Here is a 26,548-nt window from a genome sequence, read left to right as displayed (position 1 = left end):
GGGGTCAGTCCTGTTTTATAACAGTAGTGTTATGTAGTACTTGTCCTTTTATAACTGAGCTATTTCACCCAAAAATGCAGGTAATTTGCAGAAAGATTTTTTTAAATGTTCAAAGTTAAAGGAAAGATAATTCTTTTTTCTTTTATTTTAATGAAAGTTTACAGAGACTTTGGCTTTCCATTCATTCATTTTTTTTCTCACTTCCTCCCAGCCCACCCCCTCCCTCCAGTTCACTTTTCTCTTTGGAAAGTAAACAAAAAAACAACAACAAACTTTCATTGTTATACAGTTGCCTGGCCCCAGTCCACTCCCACTATGCAGCTTTCATTCTGGACTCTTGTCATGACAGTAATACCAATTCATTTATTAAGCTTCTTTTAGTGAGGCAAGGGAGCTCTGGTGGTTTAGTGGTAAGGAGTTGCGCTGCCAACCCAAAGATACTGTTCAAATCCACCATGGCTCCATGGAAGAAGGATAGACAGTCTCCTCTCATATGATATACTACCTCTCAAAACCTGCTAGAGGATCAACTATGAGTTGTTTCCAACCTCAGAAGTATATAACAGCATCAATTAGTGAGGTATTTGCCTAACTTAGAACTGTATTTCAAACTATAGACAGACTCTTAGCCTCTTTAGTTAGAAACGCGTATTTCCAACTGTGCTTCATGGGCTGCATTTGGAATTCAGAAGTATAGAAATGTATGACCTGAAAACTTGAAAAACTTTCTAAATCAGCATAATCTCAGAATTTCTGTGTACTTCAGTGTAAGAGCTCTTGTGTTAATCCTTGCCGGGAATTGCTCTGCTAAACCAACGTGGCTCCTCCCTGGCAGAGCAGCCCTGTGAAAGATGAATGGTCTCCTCCCAGGCAATTTACAGCCTCCAGAAACCTGCTTGAGTGTTAGCTATGAGATGGTTCCAACTCAGTGGCTGAGAGTTTTAATATAATGTGTGGATTTTCCAGACATGCATGTCTTTTTTTTCTCCCAGATCCCCCAGTTCTTGGGATGATGTAGTACTGGGAATAGAGCCTTTCTAGTTAAGACAAGATGAGACATAAACAAAACTGGCCTTCTCGTGGAATCTTATTTCATACTTTATTAGGAACGGTAGACCACCTGTCAGAAAGACCACCTAACCCTGTTGAGTCATAACTTCTATGGGTTCACCATGTAGAGCAGAAAGTAGCATCTCTGAGTCTTTTCAGAGTGTCTGTGTTGTACAACTTGAGGGAACACTAGGGATTCACATAGTATGTAATATGATTAACATCCCCTCCAGAAGGTGCCCTGGAATCGTACAATTCAGTGGCCCTAAGTATGCTTCTCATGGTCTGTCATCTTTGTACCATCTATGTCCAGGTACCCAGAGTATATATTAGAGGCTGTTCATATATTGGTTTTTAATCCATATACATATGTGAGTATATTTAAACACATACATAATTAAAGACTAAGGTGTACCTGATCCAAGCCATGGTCTTTTCAACTACTTCAACAGGGCAACAAACAACAAATGCTGGCAAGGTTGTAGAGAGATTGGAACTCTTATTCATTGCTGGTGAGAATGTAAAATGGTACAACCATTACGGAAAACGGTCTGATGCTTTCTCAGAAAGTTGGAAATAGAAATACCATTTTACTCAGCAATGCCACTACTAGGAATATACCCTAAAGAAGCCAGAACTTCCACCCAAACAGATACGTGCACACCCATGTTTATTGCTGCATTATTTGACAATAGCAAAGATGGAAGCGACTCAAGTGCCTGTTAACAAATGAATAGAAAAACTGGGGTATATTCACACAATAGAATACCACACAGCACTGGAAAACAAAGAACCCATAAATATGCACTGCAATCCAAGAGGTATTCGGTTAAAATCCACCAGATACTCTGCTGGAGAAGGAAGGACCATCTCCTCCTGTACCAGTCAGATCACATTTTATGGTACACACACTCAAAATATAATCATAAAAAATTTAAATGAAAATATTACACAACATGGATGGTCCTGGAGGACATTATGCTGAGTGAAATATCTTAGTTACAAAAGGATAAACACTGCATAACACCACTGTTATAAAACAGGACTGACTAGGAGGGTTGGGGGAAAACTAAGAAAAGAGGCAATGAGTAATTCACACTGCATTGGAACAGATGAAAGAAAGAACTGTTTAAAAGGAATATGTGATTAGGCATTATTTGTATGACAATAGTCCAGAATAAGAGGTACATAGCAAAGTGGACTGCGAGAGAGGTGGGAGGGAAAGGAGGAAATTATGCAACAATGAATGAATTTCTTTTTTTTAGTGAACTGGGAGGGAGTAGGGAGAAAAATGTGCAACCGTAGATGAATGAAAATCCAACTTTAATGTAAACTTCTGTTAAAATCACAATTTAAAAAGAAAGTTTCTCAAACACTAAGTAAAGATTAGGGTTTTGTTTTTTTTTTGTTTTGAGCTTTTATATGAGTATATTCATTTAACTTTAAAACACTAGCATAGTTGAATATGAAAGCAAAAACAATAGCCAAACATATTATGATTACAGTCCTCTCCACATCAAGTATTCAAGAAAGGATTGGGTCAGTGGGGCATCTTGTGAAGAAGATGCTCTTCAACAGTGCAAGACACATGGTATGAGAAATAAGGCTATTGATGGCTGCTTCTATGATCTGAGAGTAATGAAATGTCCATTAGTACTACAGAAACAACCATATACTTGGAAGAGGTGTTAGATTACTGAGGAATCAGCCCTTCAGTGGCTGATTCTAGAAGGGGACAACTTGCATCTGCCTTCTGTCTCATGTCTCCATGTGTCTAGCATTGTCGCTGTCACATAGTGTAGCCTCAAGAGAGATTTGTGGGAGATAGAATGGCAGGCTGGAAAAAATTCAACTGGCTTCTTTGAAAAGGAAAAGACTTCCTCAAATTTAAAGGAAGGTATAGAAATGACTTAGCTGCATAAAGGTAAAGATTAGGGAAATAATCTGTCATTTTAAGGATAAAAGGGGACAAGTGACATGCAAGACAGCAAGCGAGGTTGCCTGGAGTCAAGGATTTGGGAGTAAGAACAAGAAGTAAGAGTGGCAGTGCACAGGAGGGAGGCATGGTGGGCACCCGAGCACCTGCATAGAGTCTGGGGAGCATCAGGAGGTGGGGCATTTAGGCTGATGCTTCTGATAACAAGGCTCAGGCCCCGGGAATTCTCTCCTCTGACTTCTCAAGACCCATACAAGAATGGGGCTCCGTAAACAACTTTTCTTCCCCTTTGGGCTTCCTCCTCTTCCTCCCATAAGGAAAGAGGAATGAGAATTCTGCCCTCCTAAGAGCCCTGGTGGTGCATGGAGTTAAGCACTCAGCTGCTAAACAAAAGTCAGAAGTTCAAACTTACCTGCTGCTCTTCAAGAGAAAGATGGAGCAGTGTGCTTCTACAGCCTGGGAAACCTTGCGGGCATTTCCACCCTATCCCACAGGGTTGCTGTGAGTGAGAATTTACTGCGGTGGTGAAGAGGTTTGTTTTGTAAATGCTCTAGGCTTGGCGGGGTGAGGGGTTAGGGACAACCAGGAGCTCTGATTTGCCATGTACTCCTCTCTTCATAAAGGGAGATTTTTATTTTTTTTTAATGTACCTGATGATATGCCTATAACCCACCCCACACTGTACCAAGAACAGTGTTTTATTCTCTGCTGAATCTCCAAGGTTTAGAACAGTGAATATTTAGTATTTATTTCTTGGATACTGACTGTATCTGTTGAATGCTGCATTTGTCTCAGAAAGAGCCCTTTTTGACGCACCTAAAGGTGGGAGCAGATTTGGTGAAAGAGCCTCAGCCCAAACCTAAGAGATAGTCTCTTGGATAAAGCTGTCTCGAGTCCGATAAGAATGTGGCTTAGAATGAGCAAAGCCCAAGTGAGGTTCTGTGTCCCTTGCCCAGAACGAACTGGCAGTGTAGAAATTGCCTGCATATGATGTTTGCAGGCTGCAGCTGAGTTGAAGACTTCCATCCCCAGGGGCTAAGCTTGTAGCCTCCCCTGCTGGTTCAGTGAGTAAGGTTCCAGCACCTGTGTTCCACGTTTCAGCCAGCCAGACCTGAAAGGCTTGTGTTGGCAGTGCCAGTATCCGCCCCTAACTCCTGCCAATGTGGGTGGCTGCTCTCAGAGCACTCCGCAGGGGAAGCAGGGTTGGCCTGCAGCCCAAGCTACTGCTGCCTATAGTTTGCTCTCTGCGTCACGCTCACTATTGAGAGTCCACCTTGCTGGTACAGCGGAGTGCAGAACAGGAGAGAATAGTTTCTGTATGAGACGGAGTCAAGAGCCAGCTGTACTCAGCCCGAGGAGAGACCAGGCTTCCCTCTGATTTTATCCAGAATGTCTAAGCTCAGAAATTCAGGTGGGTAGAAAATGCCATGCCGGGAATTTTCTCATCATTACTCTTTTATTAGAAAACGCTGATTAGGTATCCTGTTGGGTTTTATTTAAGGAGGATACTGTTAGCAAAGCACAGCCCCCACTCCATTGAGAAGAGGTAAAATGAACAAGGTGTTTTGATGTTTCCTACTAAATGTTATTTCTGATTTGGGCATTAGTGTCATAATTGTCCCAAGCCCCACATTTTTGGGGCTTCTCTTGAACCCTGTAAAACATATGCATGCTTCAGGTTGTATGCAGGAAGTTTTGGGGGAAATAGGAAGAAGTACAGCTGGAGAGAGGCTGGGCACTCCCTCCAAGCAGCCTGCTCAGCGGTGTTCTTAGATCCATAATGTATAAAGCATTCTAACAGCTTCAGTGTGCAGGTAAGCATTCCAGAGCCTTGTACCTCAGCAATAGGCTGGATGCCAGCCCCCTGCGTACCACCTTGTTTCTGAGTCTGGCTACTTCAAAACATCTTAGTAGTATTAGACAAAGTACCCCTTTTTCCTCTGAGCAGTCAGGGTGAGGCAGCCAGGAAAAGAAACACTCACTTGGATACTTGGATTTATTGACTACTTCCTGGGCCTAGTCATTTTGGTAAACACTTGATATCTGTCTCTCTTTCTCTCTCCCAGTCTCTCTCTCTCTCTCTGTCTCTCTCTCTCTCTCTGTAGTAGACTATATATAACAGAATATTTGTATTTCAACTATTTTACATATTTATGGTGAATATTAATGACATTCCCTGCTGCTATCCACTTCCAAATTTTTTATCACTATAAACAGAAATCCAGTATCCCTTAATTTTTTAGACATTTTTTATTGTGTTTCATTCATGTACAGTAGTTTGTGGTGTGTTTTGGTTTGTTTTGCTTTCTCCCTTTTCCACCAAACTCTGTGACCCCTTGATTTCCTCCCCTCCAACCTCTCCTACCGCCTCCCCTTTCATCTTTGTATGCCCATACATATCTCAATTGTTATCCTTCTGTTTTTCTTTTCAGTAATGGTCTTAAATAATAATTCTTCTTAAGTGCCTGAGTTAGTTCACTCAGCATAATGCTCTCTAGCCTCTCCCATATTATATAGTATTTTTTAAAATCATTGCTCCTGAGTGCTGCATAGTATTCCATCATGTGAGTATACCACAGTTTCTCAATCCAGTCATTTGTTGATGACAATAATGCCATTGATAAACTATATATATTTGTTCTAGTGGCCTAGTATAAAAGGAGTTGTGCTGACAATCCAGTGGCAGGGAGTTTGAATCCACCAATTGCTCCTCAGGAGAACAGGGGATAATCTCCTCCAATGTGATTTATAGTCTCTGAAAAACTTGCTGTAAGGTCAGCTTTGAGTCGTTTCTGTCTCAGAAGCACATAACAACTACACTGCCCAATTTTTAGCTATTTCATATAAGTGGAATCATTGCAGTATTTGTCTTTTTATGTGTTAGTCTGACTTCACTCAGCATAATGTTTTCAAGATTCATCTGTAATAGCATGTGTCAGAAATTTAGTTCTTTTTAATGGTGGACACTGTTCCATTTCCCAGGATATTGTTTATTCATTTATCTGTAGATGAACACTTAGTTTGTTTCTACCTTTTAGGTGTAGCATGGGTGTACTAGTTACTGTTCAGGGGCTTTCGAGTCTTTGGAAGTGTCCTAAAAATGGAAAATATAACAGTTTCCCATAACAGCTGCACCGTTTTATAATCTCACCAAAAGTGGATAAGGGTTCTAGTTCCTCCATATCCCAACTCCCCAAAAATTGTTATTTTCCATTTTTCTGATAAATGTTAACTATCAAGTATGAAGTAATATAATATTATTGTTGTTGTTGTTGTTGTTATGTGCCGTCAAGTCGCTTGCAACTCATAGCGACCCTGTGTACAACAGCCCTAAACTCTGCTGTCCTGTGCCAATCGCACTGTCTCCGATGCACCCATCCTGATTACCCCATTCACTGAATCAATCCACTTCATAGAGGGCCTTCCCCTCCTGTGCTGTCTGTCCACCCTCCCAAGCATGACGTCCCTCTCCAAGGACCTATCCCTCCTTACAACATGTCCAAAGTATATTAGATGAAGCCCCAGAATCCTTGCCTCCAAGGAGCCACCTGGTTTAACCCTCTCCAAGATGAATCTGTTTGTTTTCCTAGCAGTCCATGGTACACTCAATACTCTTCTCCAGCACCACAGCTCAAAAACATCAATTCTCCTTCTATCCTCCCTAGTCATTGTCCAATTTTTATTTTTCTTTTCCTTATGACAAGCAAGGGAGCTCTGGTGGATAAAGAATTGTGCCTGCCAAACCAAAGGCAAGCAGTTCTAAGTCACTAGCTGCTCCATAGGAGAAGGACAGGCAGTCTCCTACTTTGCAGTTTACCTCCTCTGAAAATCTGCAGGGTCAACTATGAGTCAGTTCCATCTTGACAGCACATAAAAACAACAGTGACTAATGAGGTAGCCTGGTGGCACAGTGGGCTTAAGTTTGAACCCTGTGAGAAAAAGAGGAAGCATTTATAGCCTCAGAAACCCTGTTCACCTTTGTACTGTACAGTCACTGTGAGTTGGATCAATTCTAAGTCAGTGAATTTTTTTAGTAAATAATGAGCTCTAGTAGCCTAGTGGCCAGAAGCTGTGCTACAATTCCAAAAGCACATAGTTCAAATCCATCAGCTGCTTGATAGGAGAAAGATGCACAAACTCTTCCCATGCGATTAACTGCCTCTGAAAACCCCCTGGAGGGTCAGTTATGGGTCAGTTTTTACTCATTGATACACAACAACAACAATGACTAATGAGAATTTTTCCATGTGCTTATTGACTATTTGTATACTTTCGTTAGTTAAATGACTATTCAAATTCTTCATTTTTAAACATTATATTACTTGTATTTTTGTTGTTTTCAACAACCCTTGTCAGATATTATTTCCAAGTATTTTTTAATTCTCCCTTCACTTTGTTGACAAAAGTTGCCTTTTCTCTTGTAAACCTCACAAGCATCCTGAGCCAACAGACACTCAAAGAAGTTAAAAAATATGTCTAAGGACACATAGCTAGTAAGTAGCAAGACCTTAGCTCAGGTCTTTCAGACTCTGAAGCTCAGATTCTCGACCAGTCCACTCCATTATTTTGTCTTGCCTCTTTCCAAGATGGACCCATTTTTTTCCCTACAATATTTAGCTCCTCATTGTCCATGTGTGTTCCACAGTTGTTTTCCCCTACTGTTCCACCAGTGTGAATATAGTCTTCTTCCCAATGGTCAAGAAGTTGCACATTTTGGAACCTTCAGTAAAGCTCTGTTGGAGTTACCTAGCTACTCACAAGTCTTCCAAGCACTCTCTGGGAGACATAAGAATAGCATGCCCACAAGCTCATGCACATGTGTACATCTATTAGAATGCATGTGTGTATGTGCATGAAGAGCAGGCCCCCACACCTCTCACAGGCATCTGTTTAGTGACAGACCCTACTTCCTCCTCTTACCAAGAAGACACAGCTGTTGGAACCAGTCATAAAGAATACTGTGGCACTTGTGGGTTGGCCAGTCTGTTCACAGTTCATCATATGTATGATTCATTGACCCCCTCAGATGGCAATGACCAGTCATACTAGAAAGAGCTGGCCCTGGACATTAGAATTCAGAGTCAGTGAGGAAATGACTTAGCTGTCTTTTTTTTGTGTGTGTGTGCATGTACCATCAAATCAGATCTGACTGGTACAGGAGGAGATTGTTCCTCCTTCCCCGGCAGAGCATCTGGTGGCTTCGAACCGTGTGCCTCTGGGATTGTAGTTGCAGCTCCTTGCCACTAGGCCACTAGAGCTCCCCTACTTAGCTGTCTTTTGTAGACATGATGCCTTGCTGTAATAGTGATAGGGAAGAGTGAAACAATGTTGGTGTTGATTTGTGGACAGTATACCCTGCAGGATTCTCACACTGTGCAGGTGGCACAGAAACCCTCGCCTTTTCTCATTCTGCCTGTTTTGTCATTCAGCTCGTACACAGGTTCTTCCTCTCTCTGCCCTCTGACCGATGCCTCTTGCTTTCAGTTCCATACTAGTTCCTTCTGAACCAGATGGCTCATGAATGTCTGTCTCCCTCTCCTAAGCTTCTGCCTCAGCCTTGAGAGTTAAGTGCATCCTTGTGGCCAGTCCCTCCTACCCCTGGAGCCTAGCCAGGAAACCTCTCCCCTAAGAATATGAATGAACTATTTCCTCTGTCCTTTGGCTCTAAAGGATTCCCTTTGTGATGTGTTTTGAATTTCCTACGTCTGAACTTGGATTGACATACCCCTTCTCAGGTTGACACATTCTTTGCTATCTCAGTATTGTATTTTCCACCTTTCTTTGTCCTGTGCAGGTGATTGTACGTAGCTCAAGGTTCCTCTTTGTGAACACACAATAGTCAGGGTTAAATTTTTTGTAGCTAATCTATAAGCTTGGCACATAAAAGATGATAATTAACTCATTGCTAATTGACCTCAGAAGCCAGCCAAGCAGCCTATATTTTACCAGCTTTGGTGGTAGATTTGTAGACTGTTTTAAGGTTCTTTAATAATCTCAGCAAGACTGCACTTTCCTGTCTGCATCTTATTTGCTCTAAGGACATTCTGTAAAATTAACAAGCTATAAACTTTGATTGAAGGTTTCAACAAATGTGAGAATAATTGGCTCCACTTAGAGAAACAAGAAAAACAACCTGTAAACTTGAATTTGTGGGGAAACCCCATGTGATTTTTTTTTTCTCTTTAACCAGAGGAGCAGTAGCAAGCTAAGACTTTTTTTAAGACTAGGGAGTAAAAGGTAAACGGTAGAACTGGCTGATAGTATAGTATAATGTAAGCTTAAATTCTGAGCCCCACAGACTGAAAGTTAAGAAGAAAGAAGTTTTGTAAAATCTGACTTCTTTAGAGCAGATGGGAGCCTGCTAAAGTTAAAGTCCCCTACTCCCTGGAGTTTGAGTTCAGTGTGCTTATTCAGCTCTCTGACCCCTCTTCATGTGCCCTGACTAGGGGTTCACTCTGAGACACTATACATTGTAATTCCTCTACTTCAGTATGCTGTGCCTCATGCATAGAAGTGCCCAATAAATATTAGCCCCTTTCTCTTTCTCTCTCCCTTTCCCTCCTAGAGTTATTTTGTTTGTTGTTTTGTGGGGTTTGTTTGGTTTTTTTTTTTCTTTTTACTTGCCCTATCCCTTAAACTTAAACTCCTTTGTCCAGACTGGACTCAGTGCTGCAGTTCTCACTGAACACTAGTCTTTGTTTATCTGCCTCTCACCTAAGATACTTCAGTCTACCTTTCTTCTCTCTTGACCTAGAGGCTTCTTCATGCTTTCTTTCCTTAAGACCAAGGCTTCACCATAGCTCTAACCCCCACTACCCTGTGCTCAGTTATCTCTCTAAGGAACTGAGCCTGGGACAGGACAGGCTCCTGTATCACCTTGTCACATCTCACTTTCAGTTTTCCTTTCTGTTTGGTTCTTTGCGTGTGGACCTCATGAGGGTGATAACTGGAGCCCTGAAGTTAGAGGTTTCAGTTCCCACTGACAGGGCAAGCTTGCTCAGATGTTCTTCAGGAGAAAGGGAAGGGACTTTCTCTTGGGTGCCTTTCTTTCAGCTTTTCCCAGACTTCAAGCCCATTTTCTTTTCAAAGTGATTAAGAAAATTTGTAAGGTATTTTGTCTGTAGCTTTAGAGTTCTTGATAATCTGCACAGTGAAGGTTCAGGACTACTGCTGAGAAGGGGCTGGTCCCCAGTTTCCCCAGGGGTCTTCCCTAGCCAGCAGTCTTTTCACCTTCCTTCAGCACAGTCCAGCCTGTTAAACCCCCAGCAGTTGGGAAGGAGGACTCTGCCTCCTAACTCTCTCCTCTCTAGAGAATCTAGTCTATCCAGAGCTGTGATGTACATACCACTTACATTCTCCTGCTTTTCATTGATTTAGAATGGAAAAACGTGCTCATGAACAGAGTTACTCTGAGGATTATGTCATAGATTTCATCTGGACTCCTTCCTCTCCATGCAGGGAGGCCAGCTTTAACCCCTCTCCTACCAGGAAGTCCTCCTCCTCCAAAGATCATGTCAGAGTTTGCTTTTTGTAGGTGGTTTGAAAGACTTCCTCTGTCATAATATCCCTTATTAACCATATTTAAACTTGTTGTTGTTGTTAGTTTTCCCTTGACTTAAGTACTGGAGGCTTTTCCTAGGAAAATATTCCTATGTGCCTATAGGGCTCCAGGGTTGGGAGTACCTGATCCTCACCCCACTGGGTTTATCCCTCCTACCTTAAGGCAGAACACTGGAGCAGCCAAACCAAGGGGCTGAACAGAGAAGGTTTCCCTGTGCTCCTGGTAATCCCTGAACTCTGCATCTTGGTTTCCCCATCCACTAAACAGCCAGAACTACTCCTTTCTCACCCCACAATGCACGTTAGAGAACCAAGGCAGCTAGCTGCATAGCTATGGCTGTTCCCCCTGCTGGTTGACTTGCAAATGAGAGTGAAGTACACTCTTCCCAAAAGCTGGCTGAGTTTTCTCACCCAATAGTCAGGTTCCTTTTTAGAACTCTGGCACCAATCCACAGACCCTGATGGGTCAGAGCCCTTTGAGTCAGTCAGGAGTACCTTGTGCTCAGGGAGGAACTCATGGCCATGGCTAACCCAATCTCCAAGGAACCAGGTTCCTTCTAAAAAGGGGGGGAAATAAAGCCAGTGAGGGGCAGGAGGAAAGCCACCTTCTTTTTCTGCTTTTGTGTCTATGTGATTGACAGTCCCTACTGATCTGAGGATGTCCTTCAGGCAGGATCAGGATGTCTGCATCTCTGGGTCCTGCTGTGCCCTGGAAATCCCCGTCTCCACAAGTCCCACGTCCACACATGTGGCCTTTCTCCTCTTGGCTAGGAATCACGATTTCTTCCTGAGCCATTTAACACACCTTCCAGCCGGTGTGGTAACAGCAAGAGTTCTCCAACAGTAATCCTTAGAGGGCACACATCCCTTCTTGGGGCTGAGTTTCTGATACTTAGCTGGAGTGCCCAGTGTCTGTCACCACACAGATGGTGCCAGAAGCCCATCTTGAGCTTTCACTCTGTCCCCTCTCACTCCTTAACCCTCACCTCCTCTCCACTCAGTGGTAGTATCCTTGCACTGAAAAGGAAAGTCCTGGAACCATTACATAACTCTGCATGTGCAAGCAGTAGCTAGGGCATAAGGTCAGAGGTCATGGTGGGGTCAGGTGGCTGACACACACTGTAACGACAAGGTGGTTAAAATTAGACCACAGAGAGGAAACTGGCAGTCTTGTGGAAATGCAGAAGTTTCCTCTGCGAGTGAGAGGCTGGGGATGCAGGGAGGCCGCTATGCGTGCTGCCTGCCAGGCTATTACTCATTTCAGCTCTGTTCTTTAATGCCTTTTAGCCCCTGCTTCTGTATTTCTAGCCTTCCTCATCACATGTTTGAACGCACGCGATGGAACCCGCGGTCACTTGCCCTGGCCCGAGGATGGCTTCCTTTGTCCTCCAAGGAGGTTAGCCCAGGATCGAGCACCTCAAACCCACAGTGCGCTATTCTTTTCTAAGTCTCTTCTCAGTAGTTAAGTGCATCATAGGAGGAGGTGGTTGGAATACTTCCCATGAGATTCAAGCCAATGGTGGTAGAAAGGCCTCTGGAGAAAGAGTGAGGGCCCCTCCAAGGCAGGGCAGAGTGGCTATATCGGATGGGCTCATGGAGCATCCATTTGACTGGTGTGTGCTGTACTTTCCTGACCAGCATCTAGCAGAATGGTCCTCATTTCTACAGTGTCTGTGAGGACATGGATCATGCGTGCTTCTTGTGTTCCCTGTTGTACCCAGCACAGCATCTCTGTGCCTTCTAGCCTTCTTTGTGAGCCTTTTGGGTTCCTTTGCCACCAATGAGCTTATTGTCCAAGGAAATGAAATAACACCTGGACTTGTAAAAGAATGAGCAAACAATCCAGCCAACTTTCAAGTAGTCCTTTACTGTGTGGTACAGACATAAGTCCCTTTCACATTGAGAAATAGGAGAGCATTAAAGAGAGTCATGCAGTATAAGGTATTCAGGGATGAAGAAGGGGCTGCCACCCACTGGTCTGTGTAGCCACTATGTTTCCATTCAGTCTGGCCTTTACCTGCTTCCCAGCTGCAGATCAAGCAGGAATTGTCCTCTCCCTCAGTAAGTTCCTCATCAGCAGGGAGGAGAGGTTGCCAGAGGTGAAGGTGAGGGCAGTAAAGAACTATAAAGATGGAAGGTGCAAGCAAAGCACATGGTTTGGGAGGTAAGGCCATGTGTGTGTGGTCACAAGGAGAAGGACCCCAGACTGGGTGGCTGTGGAAACGCCATATGAGACACGAACAAATTTTGACAATTACTCAAGATATTGAATTTCATCTCAGCTAAATCAGCCCCAGCTTCTCTGACAGCAATGGCTCATGTGCTGATGTGACCACATGGGAGCAGGATGGCGTGAACCCTGGAGAAGCCGAGCTTTGGTGAAACACCCCCACCTGCTTTGCCTGTCTCCCTTCTCCTGACAGTCTCCTGCCTGACCCCAGTCCCTTGAGTATAAGGAGTTGTTAGGTGGAGCAGGAACCTGTCAGGGGAAGCCCAAAATGATCTGGCTGAAATGAAACAGTGAAGAAAACCCTCATCATTCATTTTGCACTCAGGCTGCTAGTTCTCAGGGGAGGTGAGAGGGAGAGAGGGGCTCTGAGAGGAAAGTGGAGAGTGGCAGCAAGGGGGACTGGGAGAGCTGTGTTACATGAAGCCCAGCATTTTACACCCACCTTGCCTTCTACCAATCAGAGAATGAGATAAGGGTGTTTGGACTTCAGTGAAAGAACATAAACCTGACAAGATCCCTGACATCGATGCTGTAGTTGTCTGCTACCCCAAAGAGATGAATGGTAGTGACTATTCCTTAGAAGATCTTAGTCTGCAATCCACCTTTGACCCTCATTACACTGCCCATACTCCCCTCATTCACTCTGCAACTCTTGCCCAGTAACTTTGAAATATTTCCTATGTGCCCCTCAGCCAGCAATGTCTCTCCGTCTTCCTTTTTCAGAAAATGCTGTTTTTCTTCTCTCCCTCTCTTTCACCCTTTAGGTTATTGCAGCCGACTGCAAAAGGGTCACAGTGCTGAAGTATTTTCTGGAAGCCCTTTGTGGACAAGAAGAGCCTCTGCTGGCATTCAAGGGTGGAAAATATGTGTCAGTGGCACCCGTCCCAGACACCATGGGAAAGGAAATGGGAAGCCAAGAGGGAAAACAACTGGAAGATGAGGTACTGTGCGGGAAGAGCACACTGTGGCAGAGGGAAGTTCCCCTAGCCCTGCCTGGCCCTGCCCTGCTCTGCTCGTGGCTTCAGCTACATCTCCTGGTTATTTACAATCAGAGCAGTGTCCATGACACAAGCGTCCATGAGAACCAGCCAGCTTCTCAAGAGTGCACTCTGCTGGTGCCCCTTTCTGCTGGTCCCACCCTGGTGCCTCCAATCACACTCCACTACGAGTTCCAGATGCTTCTTTTTAATGTTGCATTGGAGGAGAAGGGAGGGAAAGAAAGAGTTTAATAATGTGCAGCTCTGGAGGCTTAGGAGAGGGAGTAGAGAAGGGGGCGGGGGGTGTTAGAGTTCAGGCTGAGGATCAAGTTTATGGATGTGTGGAGCGCAGTACAGCACAGGCCTGAACTCCAGCCTCCAGCACACGTACAGGAAGAGCTGACATTGCTGGCCCCTGTGGAAAATCACCCCTCCCTCAGCCTGCTCTCCCTCCCTTACTCCCTCCCTCCCTCCTGCACATCCTGATGTGATTAAGGAATTCTCCTCTTGTTTGTTTGCCCTTGGTTGTTCCTGTAGCCCTTGCTTCACTCCAGGCTCGAGTGTGTGCGTGTGCGGGTGTGTGCACGTGTCTGTGTGCTCTCACACTCACACTCATCCTATGCACCCAGCCAAACCACTAGTAGTCTCTGCTGTGTGTATATGTATCTTTCTGGCTGAGATTGTTGATGTGGGTTCATTGTTGTATGTGTTGGGTTTTTTGTATCATTATAAATTGAATGCTGCTGCCAGCTCCCTGCTGTCCATGGGTTCTCAGTAAATGTTAGTGTGTGGTGATGTCAGAGCATGGATGAGTTCAATGTCACCGCCAGCTGGCCTGCTGTGTGTCTGAGAGTAACTGTCTGGATGGTGTTCACACACACCTCAGTTTCACACAAATGTTGACCCTTCCTTTCTTGTATCCCACAATGTTAAAGAGAGAGGATTGAGATGGGAAGGAATGTGGGATCTAGGGAAGGGACGGAAGTGATTTTAGCCAGAGGCCAGGTCATTCGTAGGCCAACACAGTCATTTGGCCCACAGCAGTCTCAAGCGCCTGGTGAAGCAGGGTGGGGTGCCGGGATGAAATCAGCAACAAGCCAGGGAAGCCAGATGTCAGCTGGAAGCTGTCATTTGTGATCGGAGGCCTTGATAGAGTGGTCACCTTTGGTTCTGAGTCTTCAGAGGAGCAGAGTCTTGGACTATCTTCATTAGAATTGCTAAAGAACCCCACCCTCCCCTGATGACACAGGGCTGAGCTTCCAGGACAGAGGTGGTTCCAAGGATAAAGCTGAGCCCTTGAGTCGAGACTCTTCCAGACGAAACCTGGGCAGGGAATAATGGGAAAGAGTGAGCTGTCAGCGTAGGGGAGGAGACAGTGGGATTGCTAAAGCCATTGGCATGTCCAAGCTTCATGCAGGGCAGAGCAGTGCCACCCAAGCCCTGAACATTGTGTAGGAAACAGGAGTGGCACAACCCCTCAATCTGTTATCTCATCTGAACTTTAAGCAATGGAAGATGGGCAAGGCTAGTTCTCAGGATTGCTTCAAGACATCCTCTGGACAGCAGAGCCTGTAGTACCAAATCAGATTAGACAAGTAAGCCTCAGAGGAAGAGACCCAGGGTAAAAGCCAGGAGGGTCTCCTCCTCTCTAAGGAACAGAACAGTGCTCTAGTCCTAGATCTTGTCTGTCCCACACTCTCCCCTCCTTCTAAGGCTTATTGACCAGACAAAGGTTATGACCCACACCAGCCTACCCACTTCTTCCTTTTCCCACTAACCTCCTGGGTTCCTTTATGTTAGTGGCCCCTGGGAAACCCTCCTTACACTGGTCTGTGTAATTTCATAACCCCTAAACTTCCTCGTTTGCTGTGAGAGCTGAACAAACCTCAGACAAGCCTCTGTGACCCTCTTTTGACCTTCATCAGGCTCCTATCAGGCCCCATGATAACCCTGTAGAAGATCTCTGATAGAGTAGGCCATTTTCCCCCCATGGCCCAGTAGGGCTTCCTATTCACTCACTTCAGTCCATGTTAACCCCATGAACAAGGAAGTGTGCCTCAGCCTTCCTCCTTCCCAGGACCTATGCTTTTCTGGAGGTGAACTCCCTGACACTGAAACATGCTTATGATACGACACGAGTAGTGAGTAACTGTGGACAGACCCTTGAAACCTCTTAACCCATTAAGTCCAGTGTCGTTGAGTAAGTTCCAACTTATAGTGACCTTTCAGCAGCTTCTCGAGGCTATAAATCTTTACAGAATGAGACTGTCCATCTTTCTGTTCAGAGCTGGTGGACTTGAACTGCCAGCTTTTCAGTTTGCAATCTGATATGTTATGCACCATACCACAGGGCTCCTTTGAGACTTTTTTTTCCTGCCCACATTTGTGGGTACAGGTATCTCTCAGTATATATGTCTATATATAAAGGAGAATAAGAATGAGAGGGAAGAGAGAGAAATACTCTGTGTGTGTGTGTGTGTGTGTGTGTGTGAGAGAGAGAGAGAGAGAGAGAGGTAAAACCTCTTATGTTTTTGGCCACTCTGGTCCCATCCTAAGAGCTCATCTCTACCACATCTATACAACTGAGATACTTAAGCTTATTGAGAAGCCAAGGTGAGCTGCAGTTATCTTTCATGAGTAAAATAGAGTCCTCAGGAATGCTATCAAAACACCTCTCTCCCCACTCCTAGATTCTGCTCCCAAGACAAAACACCTCCCACTACCCACAGACCCTACTTCTTCCAAGCAAAAAGAAAAAAATCCATCTGAATACTATTGTGCTATATAGTGATCAGAGAGGGCAGGTCTACAAGAGATCTGCTGAAGCTGAGCCACTTGGGACTAATGCTGGTCTGATGGTCCACATCCAGGAAGTTTGTATAATAATGGTGAGAACCGCATGAGGTACCTTTAAGAAAAAGACCCTTGCCTGGCTCTGCTTGGTGGAGAGGTAACTAAACCCACAACACAGACTTTGAGTTAGAGTCACCTGGGTTTGAAGTACTTCTCTGCCTCCTACAGCTGAGTGACCTAGAGCTAGTTATTTAACTCTTTGTTTATAAAATAGGAATAATAATAGTAACTCTTTCACAATTGGTGGTGAGAATTAAATGAGTTAAAATATGAAAACTGTTTAAGCTAGTGTCTGACCAATAATAAGCACTCAATAAATGAGTAATGTTATTATCATAACCATTGTCATACTTATCATCCAGTTAGAAACACAGGATTCCTGTACTCCACCCCTCCCCAAGTACCCACACTAACTAGTCCCTCAGAGCAGGGCTTTGGCCAGCTGCATGTTCTCTGCTGACCAAGGCCAAAAGGGAGAGGATGAGGAATGGAGCCGGGGACCACCCAGAGAGAGGTGTTTGAGAGCAGAGCCTCTGTGTGGGGAAATGTCATCCCTAGAGGAGGTTCCACCAGCCTGGCAGCGAGTATCTTTACCCTACTGTGCCCAGTAATGCAGTTGAGCTGGGTTTTGTCATGAATTCCTGACCTCTTGTTGCCATGCCGTGGTCTTCAAAAGAAACCAGGGCAAGATTTGCTGTCTGCAGCAAGGGAGCATTCACTCCTAACTCCAAGCTGTTGGTGAGGGTTGATTCCTATCCGATCATTAGCGTGAATTAGATTTAAGTTGGTTGGTTTAACTCTCTCTGTTGTACCCCTCTTTGGTGGTTTCAAAAGTAAAATGGCTTAAAATTTAACCTTTAAAGTGTGTGAGAAAGAAGGACTATGAGTACAACCATGGCAGTGTGTGTACATGTGAGTGGGCACACCTCGTGGTGCAGACGTGTGAGGAAGAAAAGGAGACCTAAAGTATAAAAAGGAGCAATTTTAGGGGTGGGCGACAGCTTCTCTCTCTACTCCTTCTCTGCCTGAACCTTCTTGGGTTCTTATCACTGTTACAAAGACTTTCTGGATAATTAGAGGGGAAGCAGACAACTTGGGCCCTTTACAGAAATGGTCCCAGTAAGCATGGTGGGGAATGCTTGAAATGGCAGATGAGTGGGTTTGGTAAGTGCCATGGGTTCACCGTGTTCTCTTTCCCTTTTTGGCTCCATGAACCAAAGGAGGAGGATGTGGTGATTGAAGACTTTGAGGAAGATTCAGAGGCTGAAGGCAGCGGGGGTGAAGATGACATCAGAGAACTTCGGGCCAAGAAGCTGGCTCTGGCCAGAAAGATAGCTGAGCAGCAGCGTCGCCAGGAAAAGATCCAGGTGAGCCCTGCCAGGCACAGTGGTGGCTGTAAGAGTATGTAGATTCTTCTGAGGAAGAATCTCACTGTGTCTAGTACCACCACCCAATTGTATTATTTTACTTACTAAATTCCAGTAGAGCTCTGATGGTGGTGTGGCGAGAAGCTGCACTGAAAGCCCAAAGGTACCCAGTTTGAGGCCACCAGCTGCTCCTTGAGAGAAGGATGGGCAACCTCCCGTGCAATTAACTGCCTCTGAAAATTGAACAGAGGGTCAGCTAAGGGTCAGTTCTGACTCCGTGGTATACAACAACAGTGTTGGTCCCTGGAGTAACCCTCTCCTGGGTTCCAAGTCAAGGTCAGGATCTTCTCAGAGAATTTGATGATAACTTTTCCCCTAGTACTGATCTATTTATTTATATATTCTTGGAGAGACCATGGAGGCTCATTTGAGAACATGTAGTCTCAGGGGGAAAGGATGTCATAGGCATAACCTGCTTACCTGGATTCCACATGTTAGTGAAAGAACGTTGCCTTCACCTTCCTAGAAAGAAACTACTTCGTCTCCATTCAGACTTCCTCTTCCATCGCCCTTTCACGCACCCATACCCTCATTGCCAGCAGATTTTTCTTTCTAGATATCCCAGTTTACTTCCTCCTAACCCATGGCTCAGCAGATAGAGAGAAGAGCTCATCCTACTCCCGTGTGTCATAACTAGCTCTATGCATACAGAAGCATCAGGCTACTCCCAGCAGCCTCTTAAGGAATGTCTGTTTTAGCTTTCTCCATTGGCAGGGTCTGAGGACATAATTAGGAAGACCTTACTATAACCCAGGCTTCACCACTTACTGCTCTGTGACAGTGGGCAAGTTATTAACTTCTTTGAGCCTGTTTACTCATCAGTAAAGTGAAGTAATAGTAACATCTAGTCCTCAGATTTACTGTGAGGCAAAAAGGAGACCGTGCCTGTCAAGTGCTTGGCATAGTGCATGTCATGTAGGAGATGTTCCATAAGTGGTTACTCTAATGTGAAATACTAATTTCTACTACTTATCTATTTCTACTAGCCCCTCAGACCGAGTGCTCACCTGGGAATGAAAATACCATTTGGGGTCCTACCTTCCTCAAACATTCCTCTCTCCACTGGTTTTGAGTATGTGATAACCTGGACCGGTGTCATTTGTTATGGGGAGCTGCTTCTGTGTGTAAACCTCCGCTCTCGTCACCATCATCCTTCAGCTTCTGCTCTGTGACTTTTCTTCCTCACCTTTAGTCTTCTCAAAAGTACTGTCTGAACTCACCACCTCCATTACTTGACCCCACAGTCCCTTTAAACCCAGCAGCTGCAGAAAATTAAGCTAAAACCAGCAAGAACGTGTCTGTCAAAATTCAGCCTCATCAGAGTCGACTTCCTAGTAGGCTTGAACCCTGAAGTCACTGAAGTCCTTGTCTTTTTTCCCTCTCTTGGCCATACTCCTCCCAGACTTCCTCACCACTATTCTTGGTCTTCTTCCTTTCTACTACTTACTTTTTTTAAAATTCATTCATTCATAAGAGTCTGGAATGAGGGTTGCAGAGTGGAGTATATTCGGGGTGGGAGTGGGGGTGTATGAGGGGATTGTATACCAATGAAGGAGTTTTTCTTTTGCTTTTCAAGGAGAAGAGCGAACTGGGGTGAGGGTATAAAAGTGCAACAATGAATGAATGGAAATCCAAAATCTGTATAGATGTTCATTGAAATTAATAAAAAAAATTTTAAAAACATTTATTCATTGTTGCATATTTTCTTCCCTCCTCCTTCCTTCTTCCTTCCCCAGTCTACTTTGCAGTGCACCTCTTGTTCCAGATTGTTGTCATACATTTAATCCCTAATCATGTATTGCTTTCAGACAGTTGTTTCCTTCATCTATTCCAATGCAGTATTCATTTTCTATCCACTCTTTTCCTATTCTTCCTCCAATCTCTCCATGTCAATCCTGTTTTATAACAGCAGAGTTATGCAGTATTTGTTGTTTTGTAACTGAGGTGTGTCACTCAGCATAATGTCCTCCAGGTTCACCCATGTTGTATAATGTTTTATGAGTTCATTGTTTTTCAATGCTGCATACTATTCCATTGTGCAAAAGGAACCATAGTTTTTCTATTCGTTTGGGTTTTTTTGGTAGTGGTGGTGATAGGTTTTGTTTGTGGTTCTTTTTTATCCATTCATTTGTTGATGGACACTTGATGGGCTTCCATCTCTTTGCTGTTGTGAATAATGCAACAATAAACATGGGTGTGCATTTGCTACTACTTTCTTTTTTTTTATTTTTCTTTTTTTTTGCTACTACTTTCTAATCTTTGTGATCTGAGTAAAATCAGCAAATGTTTGTTTAATGACTTAATGTTATTATCTGCCATCAAATAGACTACTACTCTTTTTTTTTTTAAATCTTCAGTATTCGCGTGTGTGTGTGTGTGTGTGTGTGTGTGTATCATTGGTGGTTTTTTTCATTTCTTGCAATTCTTTTTTTTTCCCATTTTACACTGGTTTACCTACAAAGATTGTATACATTGCCACTCACACCAGATCTCACTTCCCCAACCCACCCCCACTTCCACCCATCAAACCATCTTACCCTATGATTACCCACCTGCCCTTCCCAACCCCTTTACGCTCTTTCTCCTCCTCCACTTAGATCCTCATACACATTTTACTACTTATGTATTTCTACAATATTTCTAAATAATATAGAAATATTTGTCCTTATAGGACTGAGTTAGTTCATGTAGCATAATACTCTCCAGTGCCTCCCAAGTTAGATAATGGTTTACAAAAGCATTGCTCCCACATGCTGTGTAGTATTTCATCATCTCAGTCCATTCAATTGTGGTTGGACATTTGGGCTGTTTTTGTGTTCTTGCAGTGGTGAATAACATTGCTATGAACATGAGTATACAAGTCTCCGTTTGTGCCTCAGTCCTCATTCTCTCGGGGTATATTCCAAGCAGTGGAATAACTGGGTCATATGGAATTTCTATGTTCAGCTTTCTGAGGAAATGCCAAAATGTCTTCCAGAATGGTTATACCATTTTATAATCCCACCAACAGTGTATCAGAGTTCCTATCTCGCCATATCCTCTCCAATATTTATTACTTGTCCTGTTAAACTGCCACTCCTACTGGAGTGAGATGGTACCTCACTGTGGTTTTCATTTGCAACTCTCTTATTGCCAGTGATTTTGAGCATGTCTTCATGTGTCTGTTGGCCATCCAAATATCTTCCTCTGTGAAAAACCTTTCCATGTCTTTTGCCTATTTTGTAATTGTGTTACCAGGTTTTTTTCTTGTGGAGGCCCTATAAGATTCTGTAAACTTTTGATATGAAACCCTCATCTCAAATGATATTGCTAAATGTTTTTTCCCAATGAGTAGATTTTCTTTTGCTTGTTTTTTTTTTATTTTATTATTTTGTGTGTGTACCGTCAAATCAGATCTGGTAGAGGAGGAGATTGCCCCTCCTTCTCCAGCAGAGCATCTGGTGGATTCGAACCGCACACCTCTGGGATTGCAGTGCAGCTTCTAGGTTTTCTTTTTGATTACTCCTCTTAACAGTCCTATAAACAATACATCTGAGTCTTGTGCTATCCTGCAACATCTTCACAATCTCCACCATACTTAAGCGAGCCCATTGATGTAGTCTCTGTGAGAGTCCATTTCAACAAGTATCTTCCTCTCTTTCCTTGACAGTTTGCTTTTCCCAGCGTGATGTCTTTTCCAAGTAGTGGCCCCTCCTGACAGCATGCCCAAAGGATGTGAGATGAAGTTTCAACATCCTTGCCTCAAAAGAGTGCCCTGGGGGGATACATCCTTCAAGATGAATTTTATGTATTCTTTTGGCAGTCCATGATATATTCCATAGTTTCACCATCACCACAATTTAAAGGCATTGACAATGATATTTTGGCCTTGCCTATTTATTTTGCAGCTTTCATATGCATGTTGTTGTAGGGTGTCGTTGAGTCAAGTATGATTCATAGCAACCCTGTGAACAAAATATCTGAACCCTGTTCTATCCTGCGTCATCCTCACACTTCCTGACACACAAGAACCCATTGAGCAGTCACTGTGTCAGTCCACCTGGTTGAGGGTCTTCCTCGCCACTGACCCTCCACCCTTCCCAGCATGATGTTCTTCTCCAGGGAATAGCCCCCTCCTAGCAGCATGCCCAAAGTATGTGTAAAAATTGAAAATAGCCTGGGTTGGGTCAGGTGTACCTTACTCTTTAAGCCAACATCCTTGCTGCTTAGCGCTTTTAAAGAGGTCTTTGGCAGCAGATTTTTCCCAGTAAAACATGTCTTTTGATCTCTTTGACTGCTGTTACCATAGGTATTGATGGAGGATCATAAATCATTGATGACTTCAGTCTTTTACCCATCTGCTTATTATGATACTGCTGTTGGTCCACAGCTGTGAAGATCTTGGTTTTTTTGATGTTGAGGTGTAATCCATATTTGAAGGCTGTGGTCTCTGGTCTTCTTCTGAGTGTTCCTCCAATTCTGATGCCAAATTCTTCATAAAGTTCAGTTTATCACATTATTTGCTCAACATACAGTTAGAACAGGTGTCGAGAAAGGAAACAACCCTGACACACATATCTCCTGATTTTAAGCCAGGCGATGTTGTTCCCATCCGTTGTCCTCTTTGTATAGCTGCTTCTTGGTCTATGTATAAGTTTTGTATGAGCACAGTTTTAACTGTTCTGGAATTCCATTTTTTTAAGTGCTATACATAATTTATTATAATCTACCAAGTCAAATATTTTAGCTTAACATTGTCTTAATTCATTCTCTCATTTTCTTTCTCTTTTCCTCTTTCTCACTCCCTTCCTCTTTCTCTCTGGTTCTCTCTCTTTCTCACATTGTCATCAAGTCAGAACTGACTCTCAGCTTTCCCTCCAGTGGGTTTTCGGAGGCTGTGAATTGCACAGGAGGAGATTATTCATCTTTATCCTACAGAGTGGCTGGTAGACTCACCCTTTGAGTTTGCAATGCAACTCATCTCGAACTATGCCAGAGCTCCCAGGGACTTAGTAGATGGTAGCAACCAGAGCATTGTAGTAAATTTCTCCATGACTTTTAACCTTTCTACCTAATTTATCAAACCCTTTTTATTCATTCATTTATTCCTTCCCCTCCTCTCTCTTCATTACCATTGTCATTACTACCATTCTAGTTCAGGTACTTGGTTAGACTGTAACTGCCAAGGTCTGTACGTTGTACAACTCCAGGGGTCGCCATTCATCTTGTCGTCTGTGCATGGCGCCTTTTGGAGGCATGCAGTACTGAGTCGTTATCACCCACAGCCTCCTGTGCATCCTAGGTGTTTTTCTAATTCTTTTTCCAAAAGAACCACTACCACTGTTCATAAATCATCAATTCCTTTACTTGACCAATAAAATTTAATTCCTTATTATGGCATTTAACACTTTGTGGTATATCCTAGTTTTTCAAGTCTCTTTTCTGACTACTTCAGTCTCCTGTTGAGCCCTTACTAGTTGTGTGACATTGGGTGAATTACTTAGCTTCTGTGTGCCTGTTTTATCATGTAGAAAATAAAATTAGTAATGGAACCAACCTCTTTGAGTTGTTAGGAGATCAAAATGAGGCAATGCCAAGCAAATGTCCTTCCAGCTTGGAAAACACTGGCCTTCCTTTCCTCTCAGTTTGCTGTACCCAGATAATACTCTATCATTTCCTTTCACCTCTTATTAAAGCTGTCCCCTCAAACCAGAATACCTTGTTCCTTCCTACTCTGCATTTCCTGTTACCTACTGCAATTCTATTCCTCCTTCAATCCCGAGATGAAACTCCCATCTCCCCAATGAAGCCTTTCCAATTCCCCTTAGGAAGAGTTTGTTGCCCTCTGCTTGGTGTTCCTGTAGCGTTGATTTATACTTCATCTGTGAAACTTATATCATATCTCATATTACAGTTCTTTCTGGACTTGTTGCTCTCACCATTTTGTGAACTCCTTGTAATCAGGGACCAGGTCTTCGGTTCCATTTAGTTAAGTGGTGTTGAGCGTTTCCTATGCTAGTGGTTAGGAGACATAGACATGTAGGGGCAGATGTCTCCCTCCAGCATGTGTAATGAGGAGCCTTAACCAGGCTTGTCAGGAGAAAGAGGTAGAAGATGCTTCCTTTTTTACCGTGGATGTCCCAATCCAGACCCCTGGTCAGCTTTGCCTTACCCAGAGACACACTTGTGTCTTCCAGAAAGGATGTGACTTCCATTGTGCCTGACCATCCCTGTTGAAAAGGCCATCAGCCCCTCAGAGGAGGCTATTCAGGCCCCAGCACTGGGGTCTCCTGGAGGTGGCTGGAGTTCAACGTGCTGTGGCCCCTTTAAGAACAGGCCCCACATGCACTGCTGCTGGCGGCCCAGCCTCCGTCCGCCTCCTTCCTCCAGCCTCAGCCACAGGAGGATTTCTCAGCAGAGGAAAAATTCCCCCATTCCCTTCACCACCACCCCCCTTTTAATGCCCGGGGCCCTTCACTTCCATAATTCTTCATTTTCCAGCCTTGAACGTAAGCCAGACACATCTGTCTGGCCATATGCGTGAACCCTGGAGTCTGTGCCGAGGTGGCTGTAAAACAGGGCCGGTGAAGGCCCTTCTGGGAGAGCACACACATGTGTGTGCCCTCGGGCCATTGGCTCCCTGCCCAGAACCACGGGGGCTTCTGCGCTCCAAACCCATGTTAACCTTTTCTTATTTTTCCTCTTTTTGTTTAATTTAAGGGGGGAAAAAATCCCTAGGAAAGGGTATAAATTGTCCTGGGAGTGGGGGGGAGGCTCCTAGCTCGAGAGGCCATTATTGTTGGCAGGTACCTAGGTCACACTAATACAATAAGGAAGAGAGGAGCATCGAGTGAATTAAGATCGGAGCGATGGGCTGTAAATTACACTGCTCTGAACTCCATCAGTCTCCAGGGGTGTTAACCGAGAGGTGTAAGGCGAGTCCCCAGCTCCCAGTGCCTTTTACAGATGCAGCAAAACAGGAACCACACATGTTTGGGGAAGGGGATATGAAGATGGTGTTGAAAAAAGTCCTCCTGGCCCCCATGATGGCTGTAAAGTCCAAGCAAGAGCTGGGGCTGTTGCCACACCCCCTCTTCCCTGCTCCCACCTAGACCCCTGGGCCCACACTCATCTGTGGGGCTGGGGGAGGTGAGGCCTGGCCTCTCTCTACAGCCTGTCCCTCCCTGCTTCCGGCGTTGCACAGAGGCTGGTGAGTGGGGCCGACTGGAGGTCAGAAAAGGGGTGTGGGGAGCTCTCCAGGCTTTTGCAGCTGGAGCAGCAGCCCAGGCAGGCCCCTGGATGGTGGGGGAGCCCAGCTTTCCCACTAGGGGGCTGGAGGCCTCACTCAGGTTCAGCCCAAGCCTTGCCTTGCTGCCTGAGACAACTCTTCACGTTCTGCCCACCTAGCTCCTTTCCTGGGTTCTTCTCCTCCCCCCGTCATCCTTGGGAGGGGTCCAGAGACCAGAGCAGGGGGTTGTGATTTGTCTGGGAAATTGGTCAGAACTGCTTCATTCCTGACCTGTCTTGCTCAGAAGAGCAGTCCCTGAAAATCCTCCTTCAGGCATGAGGTGGGGCCTCTTGGCACCTCACTCAGGCCCAGGCCCTGTGAATCCCCAACCTCCTCACTGCCTCCATGAGACTCTGCTGTGATTTGTGCTGCTGTCGGGTGGGGTCAGGTTTCCTGAGCAGTTGCAAACATCCCACCTGAAACATAACAGGCTCTTCCTCTGGCCACAGCTATTGTTCCCTCAGCATTATGGCCACAGTCTTGCTCTGTAGCCAGCAATGACATGTGTTCCGAAAATAGCTTTGCTCCCCTGTCCCCTTCCCGCCCACCCAACCCTCCTGAAGATGCAGAGACTCCTTTGTGGTGGCCCCAGGAGTTTCACTCTAAAAATAGCTGCAGCCCATTCACATTGCCACCCAGCTGCGGGGTGGGGTGGGGGTCATTATGGAACAATGGGGCATCCACAGAGTCCCCCACACCTGTATGGACGCTAGCGGAAGGCAGACACTCTGCCCTGGCTCCTAGCTGTCGGAGGCAGGGTGGGAGCCAGTGCACTACCAGGCCAAGGGCACGTTCACGCCAGGGCAGGAAAGCACATCAGCGTGAGGAGTCGGGCAACCGCCCTCCCCACCCAAGCCCTCTGCAGTGTCCTCCCAGACTGTGGCCTCCAGATTGCTCTAGCCACTCCCACCTCCCTGGCTCCAGCAGCATCCACAAGGTCCTGTCCTACAGAATAGTCAGGTTGCAGGTGGAGCCAGGATGCTCTTAGGCTGATGCTCAGAAGTTGGGTGAACAGCCCTCCTGCGCCCTCTCCCATCAGGAAAGGATACACTTTGGCTTTCTCAGACCAAGAGATAGCAAATCAAATTCAGTCAGATTATCATTCAGCTCTGAGAATTTGTGATTGAGCTCAGCAGATCTCAGGCTGTGCAAGAAGAGAAAGTGGTGCCCCTGAGTACTTTCCAGTCTAGCCTAGAAATAAACTCATTCATGAAATAGCAAATAAGTCATTATGACTTTAGAAAATAC

General features: G+C 44.7%; 1 protein-coding gene across 1 annotated transcript in view; it reads left to right on the top strand.

Annotated features, from left to right (window-relative positions):
* The window catches only part of LOC102856749 (telomerase-binding protein EST1A-like), a 340,445-nt gene that overhangs the window by 302,811 nt on the left and 11,086 nt on the right, over positions 1–26,548 (top strand). The window contains exons 14-15 of the mRNA XM_006891030.1: positions 13,541–13,717; positions 17,827–17,973. Of these exons, the coding sequence (XP_006891092.1) occupies positions 13,541–13,717; positions 17,827–17,973 (324 nt within the window). The remainder of the gene's footprint in view (positions 1–13,540; positions 13,718–17,826; positions 17,974–26,548) is intronic.

This window comes from Elephantulus edwardii, unplaced genomic scaffold (genome assembly GCF_000299155.1).
Source record: "Elephantulus edwardii isolate Elephantulus edwardi_28Jun2011 unplaced genomic scaffold, EleEdw1.0 scaffold00094, whole genome shotgun sequence".
Lineage (NCBI taxonomy): Eukaryota > Metazoa > Chordata > Mammalia > Macroscelidea > Macroscelididae > Elephantulus > Elephantulus edwardii.
Note: the sequence above shows the minus strand (reverse complement) of the source record. Positions and strands in the feature narration are given on the sequence as shown.